This window comes from Gossypium hirsutum, chromosome A10 (assembly GCF_007990345.1).
Source record: "Gossypium hirsutum isolate 1008001.06 chromosome A10, Gossypium_hirsutum_v2.1, whole genome shotgun sequence".
Classification (NCBI taxonomy): Eukaryota; Viridiplantae; Streptophyta; class Magnoliopsida; order Malvales; family Malvaceae; genus Gossypium; species Gossypium hirsutum.
Window position 1 is genome coordinate 23,921,798 of NC_053433.1, and position 11,610 is coordinate 23,933,407.

Genomic DNA, 11,610 nt, shown 5'->3' on the forward strand with positions numbered 1-11,610 from the left:
CACTTCTTCTGGGGAATCGACTTCTACTTTTTCTCCTTCAAAAGTCTGAGTAGGGTTTTCGTTAACCTTAGACTCTGCTTCGTCGTCGATTCTGATTTCCGGTGATGGATTACTTTGAGTCCCAACCACCGCTGACTGCTTTTTCCTTAGCTTTGTTTCCTTGCGATTAGCTCTCGCAGTCTTTTCAGTCTCGGAATCAAACGCAAGAGTTCCTAGAGCAGATCTGGTCATAAGAAACAAAAATAAGATTAGTACGTTACCGATCCCTGGCAACGGCGCCAAAATTTGATGCGGTCGTTGAGAGCACCAAAAATATCCTATTCCCTGTAAAATAATAAAAATAACAGTAAAGGGGAAGTAGGGTCGAATCCTCAGGAACCGGATTGTACGAATGCTCGTTTCTTGAAATCTTGGACAATTTCTTGGCCAAGGAACTTGCGTTCCTAAAAAATAAAAATAAAAAAACAGAATTAAGAATTTCGATTTGGAAAAATAAAAATAGTATTTAAATTAAATTGAAATTGCGAAATTAAATAAATGACGGAAATTGAGATGGAGAATATATAAAAATAATAAAGAGAGTTAAAGGAAAAGAAATTCTTATTGGTAGATTCCAGCCTCCAGTTGTCTCATTCCGCCTTGGGTTCAATCCTCGACTTTTAAATAACCCTTCTCAACTCAAGTAAGCCAGTTATAGTGGAAGAGGACGCCTACAACCACCAGCTCCAAAGATTAGACTTAAGATTTTTAGGTAACCTGACTCTAGCCAGTAATCTATGCTAGATCAACGCTTCTCAATGGCGAATCCCACGCCATTTTATCTCTTTGGCTTGCCAACCTCTGACGCAGTAAGTTAACGAATCGACTGTGTAATCCTTCCAAAACATACAAAGCGGCCGCCTTTGCATATGCTGAAAAGCTTACTTCTTAAGGGCCATGGACGGAAGCGTCAGCCCGTAGTGTGGAGAAACGATGAATACTTGGCGAGAAGGCTAAGTACAGATTCTAGGCCTCAAGAACCCTTTTTGGGAAATATTGACAACTTTCAGCTAGATAGGTTTTAGTGGCTCATGATAATGGTGGAAAAGAAAATAAATATAAAAATAGAAAAGGGGATTTTATTGAAAAAAATATGAAGAAACAAAAGCCTAGACTTTCAGGGGGAGAGTGTTTATAGAAAAGGATGAACCCCCAAATAGAGTCACTTCACCCCCTATTTATAGTGCTAGGGAGATAGTCTAATTGAACTTAAATTCTAAAAAGATAAATACATTTAATTAAAGATAATTAAAGATAATTAAAATAAAATCCTAAATTTGAATAATCCTAATAATTATCTTAATATTAATTATCCTAATATAAATAAAATGGAGTCTTATAGAACAAAATCTCTTCTTTTTGCGTTTTTAGTCCTTGTGTCTTCCACGCTCGCACTTTTGGCACAATCTTTTTCCTGTGTCGCATATCAGCCCAATGTGTCTCCAAATTTGAACTTTTATCCCTTAATTTTGCTTTTGCCTCCAAATCGTCCCTAAAAGATAAAAAGACATAAATAGCTCAAATTAGTAGGATCAAGCTCAGAATAAAACATATGATTAATACATAAAAATACGTTATTCTAAAGCATTATCAGGTATCTGCAAGCAAACATGTCAAATTGTAATATAGTTTTGTGTTACAATAGAACACCGATAAGTATTCCAATGATCGTACCTAAGAGATTGTAGATTGGGGAATTTTATTATGAAAATAATTACCAATAATAATTACTAATATAATTGAGTCATGAATTAGTAGTGTGAATCAAATTAAAGTATCTATTAAAATAATTAAATTAATTAGCTTAGATTAACCTAGTCGAATTTCCTATTCCTAGTGTCAATAATGCGAGCCCCCAACCTATGATCAATTAACAGGTAGAAGATTAATTTGCTTTGGTGGTTGTAATTAACTTTAGAACTTAAGTTATTTTTAATGAATTAATTATTAACTAACCAATATTACCACTCGGTCTCAATTGATTAATTCATCGACCAAAACTCATTTATCTCTCGACCTCGCTTTCTTGACTATGATAAATTACAATTTACTCAGTAACATTATCTCTCGACCTTGTTTACCTAGATTACTTCCTAGAATCATCAATCTTAAGGTTTAAGCACACATAATTTAAGCCAAATAATTCTATGGGAAACCCTCATTCATCCATTAATTACTCCCTAATCAGTTAATCAGTTCCATAACCGAATCATGTAAGATATAAATAAAGCACAAGAATTTATTCCAATATTCATACAAACTTTAATTGATCAAGTTTAACGAAAATATAAATAAAAGAATAAAACAAAGAGGATAAAGATAATGCTTATGAATAAATAATTGGAAGCACAGTTTCGGAGCAATCTCTGTTCGCAATCTTCTTCACATTGGATTAGAAAAATCTCGATTAAGCAAACATAAGAAAATCTAAAATAAAAACTAAAGAAAACTGAAAATTAAAAGTATGAAATATTATTCGACGGCTCCCTAGGGTGATTCCCTAAGTCGACTCCCACTTCTAATGAGATTATAAGGTTGTTTATATAGAAAAAAAACTAGGTAAAAGTCTAAAAGACTAAAGTACCCCTTCAATTATAATGTCAATTAGGGTTTTAAGTTGGAAAAAGACATTTAATTGCCCTAAAAATTGCAACCATCCCACGCAAGAATTTTTGAGTCGCGCAGCAGCCTGTGTCACGACACACACACCGTGTGTCACAACACACACACTCTATTTTGTCCTAGGATTTTGTTTTTGGCTTCAAAGTTCTATGTCGCGACACGATAGTCGTTCTTTGTATTTTTTGCCCTGAAATGGCACCCTACACACTCAAATAGCCCATTAGTCATTCCCGAGGCCAGAGTTAGCCTAATGGGTCATCGAAATACTAAAAACTACGTAAAAATTCTTATTTTTATAATATTTAGATTTAAGATACTAATACTTGAAAAAAAAACTTGTTAAGTGCCGAAAAGTATTTAAATTGCCATTACAATTTGTGGTAGGTCATGTCGTGGCATCTTCAATAATTGCCTTGCCTCTTTCACTTCAACCATCATTAGTGGAGTCATGACCTTGAAGGCTTGAAGTAGAGACCTCGGGTCGGTGTCGTGACACAGAACACTTACGACATCCTTGACGGACTGCTCCAAGCTGGTATCTCGTTGAAGTTTTTCTCCTTTAAGGTGATGAAGGCTTAGTGTCGCAACATCCTAGAATTAGTGTCGTGACACCCACATCAGTTGTAGTTTTCCTCATGGTTTGATTGTAGTTATCTCCCTACACAAACTCAAATACACCATTAGACTCCCAATGGCCCCATTTTACCAATTTGAGTCTCAAAGGATTAAAAATAAAAACAGACGATCATTAATACTAAAAACTAAAAATTAACAAAAAGCATAGAAAAGACTCATAAATTGCTTGAGAACAAGCTCATCAAATATTCTAGAGAATCTAATTTGACATATCAAATTACGAAAGATGAAGGAAAACATACATTTCACGGTGTTTTCAAACAACATGTAACTAATTATAATATCATACAAAAAACGTCCTCTAGGGAAAATTTGAACCACTAAAGGAGGGTTCCCAAATTAAATAGTGCTAAAATGTGTAGATTGTAGTGTTTTGCCCCTAAACACTACTAAATGTAAATATTAGACCAAATAACGCCATTAGAACAAAAAATATATATTTAAACTAAATAGGGATTTCACTGCTTTTTCGAGTGAAAACACCATTGAAAATATAATTATTGTAGTGTTTTCCATTAAGCATCACTATATATAAGTATCAGAGACAAGATTCTGCAGCATTTCATTTGAGAAATGCCATTGAAATGTAACTTTGCAGCATTCCGTCCTAAAACACAGCTAAATACCATTTTTATTATAACATAAATATTTATCTAAATTATGAAATAAATTATAGTTTTTTTTATTTTTTTAAGGAATTATCATTTTTCTTTGTTCATATAAAATAAAAATTTTAAACTAATGTTACTATCCACATTAATTTCCTCTAAATTAATATTATTTCTTTTACTTATATAATTTATAATATTTATACTTTTTCTTAGTTATAAACTAATTATTCTTTTATACTTAGTATTACCTAACATATTGTGGCGTTTTTAATCCGAAACACCACTAAATTTATGTGAAAAATAAAAATTTTAAAGTAAAATTATCTTATATAAATATATTTAGCGGTGTTTACTACCTAAACGCCGCAAAAAATAGTAATCGTTTCCAATGGTCCTTATTATAAACGCTGCAAAAATTTATTGCGCCAAAAAATATTTCATGGTAATTCAAGGCTCGGTGCTATTTTTAGGTTTTAGCGACATTTTTCCCTTTAAAGTCGCTATAGAGCTATTTTTAGCAGTGTTTTATGTCTTTACGTCACCAAATGTTTTACCTCGCTACATTTATTTTGTAAACGTTGACAGTTTTTGTCGCTACATCTCTAATTTGCAGTAATGTCTGCTAGTGAATTTTATTCGTCATGGAAGGAGAATTGCTAAAAGCTTGTCCCAGGAAAAATGGGGGAAAAAGGAATAGTAATGGCAAACTAAAGAAAAGAAAAGAAAATTAGAAAAAAAGAAAATAAAGAAGACCCTATGAAGTCCCCCCTTACAGTTATTTGGATGGGAAAATCAAATGACAAAAATTAACCCACCAAGGAATGAAGAAAGCGAATGATGAACAAATAAATAATTAAATAAAAACGTCACATAGTTCACCAATCAAGCAATAATACATAATACACAAGTATAATACGAGTAAAAAAATGAAAAAACCATTATAAATAGTAATTATATTGAGAATTTAAATGTCCTTATAATCTACTCCTTATCAAGCACAACCTCATTGCAATTAACCTTAGGAAAAGCTATTCTATAACCTTCCTCTCAATTTGGAAGGTTGAGGGTGTAATTGTTACACCTACATAAAATGCCCCTTAATGACACAATCTTATTTCACTAAAGAAATTTATTGGAAGAAAACCCACTAAATCTTAAAAAAAAATCGTCCAAAAGATAAAATTTCATTATCTTATTATCTCTTAATATCAATTTTCTATAAGCAAGCGTCCCCTTAATTAATCACATCAAATCAACTTGAACCACCTATGATTTCACTTCGTACCACTCTATTTTTGGAGCCTAGGCAATGGGGCATTTACTCATTGCAACAAGCTCCAAGCCCTTTATAAAGGCCCTCCCTTATACCAAAAAGGCCCAAACCATATATTACTAACTGCAATTCTGCATAAACCTTACCAAAGATTTGAAAATACCATTTTACAGCTCTTGGCACCAACATTCTCCAAACAGTCTTGAAGATCTGTAGCATCAACAAAACCTAATTTCTAATTTGAGTACGCTTTGAATATCAAATAGCAGCAAATTTTTCATAGTTAAAGAGGGGGCGGGGGAACAACTGTTAGATTAAGGACTACCTGCATCTGAAATCTTCAACGGCATAGGAATTAAGCTGCCTTGAACTACCCACCTTCTATCACAAAACTGATCTTTCATTTTCCTTCTCATGTTGGTAAATGAAGGAAATCTTATATTTATGTCATGCTTTAATAATTTTCTCGTGTCATTATGTCATATTTAATGCTGTTGTGACTAATATTTGTCATTTCAATTCATTTATTTATCATTATTAAATTAATTTGACCTCTGCCTTTGCCTTTCTGGCTTCTGGTTGTTTACCAACCAAATGACTTAGCATCATCTATATTTCATACTAAAGTGTTGGAAATAATCAAGGACAATTTGGAGAGAATTGGTAAGAGATAATTAAAATAAATCTAAGACAACATTTGAATTACCCACACTCACAAAAGGTTTGAAATAGATTATTTGGGTTTCCACTGTTTTCTTAAGTGTTTAACATGTTTTTCCTATTTATTTTTTTATATTATTAAAAATAATCATTTATTTGTATTTGCCAACAATTTTTTAACCGAGTAATAATAATATTATGTTATAAATATAAGAGCTTGAATTCAATCTCAAACAACCTCATTTCCTTCTCCTAATTATCAAAATAAAAGATAATATATACTCGTATTACTTCCAAATATAGATAAATTTATTTTTAATACAAAATAATAATAATAATAAACGGCTCATCATAAAATACAAGGTTTATCTATGCATCTTACATTAATTTCAGAGAGAGAAATGAGGTGTAGGAATCAGAAATAAATACTGATATACATGCAATTTATCTATTTCATACATGAATATAGGAGAAAATTAATGAGAAATATAAAATCAAATATCAAGCACTTATGTTCGAATTGCTTCCAAAGCAGCTTCAGTTGGTTAAACACACAAGCTTTTGTGCAGTTTTCCTATGTTTTTTTATGACACTTTGCTGAGATTTCTCACATTCTTTCACAATATCGACCTTAACAATGTGGTGATCCGAAGTCCCTTTCGACGAAATCACGGAGTACGATCCCGGAACAAAGGCATACGGAGAGTTCGAAGAGGCTAAGATGTAATCAACTCGCGTCCCGTATTTGCAGGTTCCTTGAACATCTGAAGATCGAACTCGAAACTGTTAATTGTTAAAGACATTAAATGGAGACAAAAATAAATTACATTATGATAATTTGATCATTTTACTTTGGCCTTTGGCAATAATGACTACTGGTTCACATTCACCAGCATAGTCTTTGGAATCTGTGTACTCTTTTCCCCTCAGCAGTTTCATTACTTCAGTTCTTGGTCTTGGCTTGCCTATGTCCTCATAGTACTGCAATATCAGCATCCCGGGATTCAGGTGAGTGTCGGATATGGGTATTTTAAGAAAAATGGAGAGTTCGGGCAATATTAAAAACAGATGAATATTACCTTCACAATATCTGTCCATCTTTCTGATGAGTAATCTGATGCATTCAGAGAGTTTAAGCCTCCAAGTAATAAGTGGGGAGTGTTGTTTGATTCAATTATTGCTTTCATTTGCTTCATTCTCCAGTTTTCATCTAAATGATCAAGCTGGGTGCAATAGAAGTTCACTTCTCCAGCCCATGGTACATCAATGATGACCTTAAGCACATTCCTGAAATCGTTGTCATCGGCTATCTTTTGTACCGTCCATCGTTTGATCGGCCATTTCGAGAGGATCGCGTTTCCGTACTCCGGAGCCCAACTTTCGGCAAAAACATACTTCATCTTGAGTGCTGAAGCTAAATCAGATAAAGGCTTCATTCCTTTTTCTTCTTGTGCTTTCACATCTTGTAAAGCTATGATATCAGCATTGAGCTCTCTAAGCACTTCTGCAATGCTTCTTCCATTTTTCGAGCCACCTTCGTTCCAGAATTTGATCATATTTGAAGGCAAACAAACTGGGGATCTCATAATGGCATTCCTCCGATTGATTCGGCCGGTGATCGTGTCTGATGAGCCCTCGTTTACGTCTTCGATGAAGCTGAGAATTTTACTCTGTGCCAAAGATATCTCATTATCAGGAAGGTTGATTGAAACCTTGAGGTTTGATCTCGAGAGCTTGTTTTGGTTGTGGGAATCATGCAAGGGAGATTGCTTGAGTATACTCTTGGGATAACAATTCGGAGACTTGTTATGAACGTCGAACTCAAACGGTGCTTTGAATCCAAGAAAATCATCGTCTCTGTAGCTAAATAAACCGGCTTCCTCAGCTTCCGAAATGGCAGGTGCAAGAGAGAACATAGCAACATTAAACGTTGCAATTCTTATCGGCCGTTGGGGATTACAAAATCCCAAGTTGCCAAACAAATCAATGTCAGAACTTTTCGTTCCAATGTCGCCTTTTCTATGAGCTTTGGAGTTCAACCTCCCCAATCTCCGGATGATAACCTTCGGCCTCGGTCGCTTGCGCATCAGCCACCGAATTCTTGAGCAAAGATTCCATAGTTTTCTTCTCAAAACCTTCAACATGGAAGACCCTTGATTACTGCAAAAGAACTGTTGAATCTTCCCGGTCTGCATTGGAGAAAAGTGGAAATGTGGGTGCAAATTGCAAAGACTTGAAAAAAAAAGTAGCTAAAAGGACAAAAGACCCTCAACTGCCCCCTCAAGTAGTGTGGCGGGAGTTGAAAATTCGCGCTAAGATTGTTGATCTCCTTCAACAACACGCCAAACCTAAACTAACTGCTACCAATGATATCAAACCAAGGTTCTTGTCTTTGTCTTTGTTTTTGATTGGTGTTGTTATACTGCCATTTAGACTGAACACGTGTCACTTTCAAAAGGTACTAAATGAATACCTGAAGACAATTTTTCACCTCCCGCCAGCTGAACTGCCCTCGACCGTTCAGCCTCCCAAAACTATCTGCGCTATGAAGACCACTCATTGTGAGAGAGAACATCCCAACATCCCCTTGAACATCCCAACATCCCCTTTCATCAAGTTACCCTCTCATCTAACGATCCATTTTTCAGTGTAAACACTCTCCTCAAAAACCACTAGGGCCACTATCCAAGCATAACAATCTCATACTTCCTCAAAAGAATATCACTACTACCAAACAAGAAGTATCACCCATAAATAACAGACACATCACCGCTACCAAACAAGTAAATCCTATAAATATCAAATAAAAGATCTATAACACTAGTACATTCTCCTCCCTAACTCTTCTTTTGTTGAAATTTGTACCAACAGGTCTAATACATATTCGGATCAAACATATTCGGATCAAACATATTCAGATTAATATGCACTGTAAAATCAAAAGAAAATATTGGGTATGCTTGTATCAAACACACATACTCATATCAGACATTAAGCTTAATTTAAATGCAAAAGAGACTTGCCAATCACAAATGAAAACGCGATCAAACTAGGGCAGAAAATACACGTGTTACACAGCCATGTCTGGTCTTAATTTGTTAGCTATCCACTGAAAATGAACCACCCCATGAGTTTTTAATCCTTGGTTTTGGGGTCATAAGGCAACTTTTATATTGCATCTTGTTGACTTCGTATGTAAACAAAAATATCCCAAGAAAAAAAGAAACAATTATTGTAAAGTACAAAACAATAATGTGAAAATACCATTACAATTACAGAAGATGCTTTAATCAAAGCAATTAACACAAAATTCAATTATTGCCACTCTGAAAAGGGGTCCCTTTGCAAACTTTTCCATGGATTCACAGAGGAACTTCCTTCAATAATCAAACTTCATTTTGGTCCATGGTTAGGTAGAATCTGTTTGCCACATGTTAACAACAATTTTCAATAGGTTGGACCATTGAACCAAATTACCTTTAATCTTTAGTGGTGAACGTTGTATGGTTTGCAGGATCAAATCTATATTTAAATCCTTCAATCACTCATCAGGGAACAATGAATCCAAAAGGTTGGAAGAAGATACACCATTTTTTCCATCCTCAAAGAATCCATTGGAAGCACTTTCCCTTCTTGATTTTCGCTCCTCAATGATACGATCATCTGTTTCTGTGCAGTATTTTCGGCTCAACTGTTTTAAAGGTTTCTCAGCCACAACAAACTTGTTTCCATCACGGATTCTCTCTGAAAAACCTGCCCAAACTGCGCAAGGTCGCATATTAAAAAGCTATGTTACTCAGAACAGGAATGGTATATTCATTTTTTCCTAAATTTTTAACATATTTAATGGATCCTTAGAAGGTCATGTCCCATACCAGTATCTGTATGTTGCATCAAATACGGGTGTCAAACATGACTACTTCAAGAAAAAAGAATTGTGGGACCAAAACATAGTTTAATAAGACCAACAGGCTAACAAACAGGTTGCCTAAATAACTTAAGAGAAAGGCTAGTATCCACTTCAAAGACAAGTGAAACATGTTCAACATCCTCCTTTTGATTCCACAAGGACCACAAGTTGGACATAAGCAACAAAATCTAGACAACAGTCAAGAAACACCATGGAGAGGAAACCCCTAGTTTAACTTTGGCTTTCGTATAATGGATAATAGGAAGAAGTGATCTGCACTTAAAAGGCGCTAATGACCATTTGTTTCAAGTAAAAGAACCAAGTTTAATTAGCTAGGTACATACAATAAACACGTGAATATGAGCCTCACAACTTACACTAGTTGCTAGATAACCAATCCAATAGGAAATAAAAAAACTATTTATAAGAACTTTATGATTTTAATGGTTCATGATCTTTTGACTCTTGACTAGTGTTCTCTAAAATCTAAGGCAGGCATACTAATCTTCCCAACAATCCTTGGAAAAAATTAACTTTCTCCATCATCAACTTTACTGGTGAAAGAAGTCATGAAATGAAAACTAAAGACATTTATAGAGTAAGATAAGATAAGATTAGATTGAAATTGGGAATACCTCCAAAATGATGCAAAACAATGGAAGCAGCAACAGTGACATTCAAAGAGGCAGTGCCACCTCCATATTGAGGAATGTAAACAAAGAAATCACATATCTCACATTCCTTAGCTGAAAGCCCTGTCCCCTGTAAAACATTAAAGAACAAAAGAAATTGTAAAATTTAGAAGGAAAAAGTAAAACCCAAGAATCAGAAATTTCAGCTAAATTTAGAAAATAGGCTTTAACTTTACCTCATTACCAAGAAGAAAAGCAGTGCTTTTCTTGAAAGGATGATCAGTTATGGAAACAGCGTCCTCTGTGATCTCAACCCCGCAAATATCACAATCTTTCTCCTTAAAATACAGTAAAAAAATTCAAAAACAAATTAGGATCCAAATTGAAAAAGTTTAAGAAATAAGGATTTAGAGAAATGGGTTGGTTAGACGTTTACTTTAAGGAAGAGGCGAGCGTCGGTGAGGGAATGGAAGTGGCGGAAACGGAGATGGGAGGTGGAGCCGTGGCTGCCGAAGGCGTTGAAGTCACGGCGGCCAACTAAGATTAGTTCGGCGACTCCAAAGGCGGTGGCGCTTCTAGCTAGGGTTCCGACGTTGTGCCTCTTTGCTATATTGTGAACCACCACGTAGCTCTCTATAGCCATTTTTCTCCTTTACTCGTTCATCTTCCAAAAGAAGAGAGCTTGGTAGACATGGAGGGGTTTTCTAGGGTTTTTTTCTTCTACTGGCCTGCTTTGCCCTTTTAGGCCAAGGCCCATTATCTTTTCTAATTTCTTTTTTAATTTTTTTAAGGTTAAACAAACTATTTAGCAAATTATTCTCTATATTCTAAAAGAGCAATCGTCACTTAGGATCCAAAATAAATTGGCCAATGGGTTTGGTTAAAATATCACACAAATTCCTGTACTTTTTTGAAGAATGAGAATTTAATCAGTGTACTTTTATCTTATAGAATTTAATTTGTCTACTTTTTAGATTTAAAATTTAGATCTAAATATTAGCATTGTTAATTTCTTTTGTTAAACTCAATATAATTACAAGGTTATTTTTTTAATTACATGGTTACAAGTGAATATTTTTTTTTCAAAAAATTCACAGCTACAAATTGAACAAAAAAATAGTGTTAACAATTAGACCTAAATTTTAAAATCTGAAAAGTAAAGAGATTAAATTCTATGAAATAGAAGTATAATGACTAAATCCTTAATTTTCGAAAAGTATAAAGACT

The 11,610-nt window shown here is 34.3% G+C and overlaps 2 protein-coding genes across 3 annotated transcripts; both read right to left on the reverse strand.

Annotated features, from left to right (window-relative positions):
- Positions 1–6,193: 6,193 nt before the first annotated feature.
- Positions 6,194–8,779, reverse strand: LOC107897654 (uncharacterized). The gene is made up of 3 exons (XM_016823170.2): positions 6,921–8,779; positions 6,693–6,822; positions 6,194–6,605 (listed from the first exon to the last, which is right to left on the reverse strand). Exons 1-3 carry the CDS (start codon positions 8,034–8,036, stop codon positions 6,379–6,381), a joined length of 1,473 nt encoding a protein of 490 aa, XP_016678659.1. The 5' UTR covers positions 8,037–8,779; the 3' UTR covers positions 6,194–6,378.
- A 147-nt stretch (positions 8,780–8,926) lies between these two features.
- On the reverse strand, positions 8,927–11,126 carry LOC107897655 (putative TrmH family tRNA/rRNA methyltransferase). 2 transcript variants are annotated; one of them, XM_041079250.1, is made up of 4 exons: positions 10,820–11,113; positions 10,620–10,721; positions 10,387–10,513; positions 8,927–9,594 (listed from the first exon to the last, which is right to left on the reverse strand). In XM_041079250.1, exons 1-4 carry the CDS (start codon positions 11,024–11,026, stop codon positions 9,383–9,385), a joined length of 648 nt encoding a protein of 215 aa, XP_040935184.1. In that variant the 5' UTR covers positions 11,027–11,113; the 3' UTR covers positions 8,927–9,382. The 2 variants fall into 2 exon arrangements, with proteins under 2 accessions (XP_040935184.1, XP_016678660.1); XM_016823171.2 differs by having other exon boundaries at positions 8,988–9,603; positions 10,820–11,126.
- Positions 11,127–11,610: the final 484 nt, after the last annotated feature.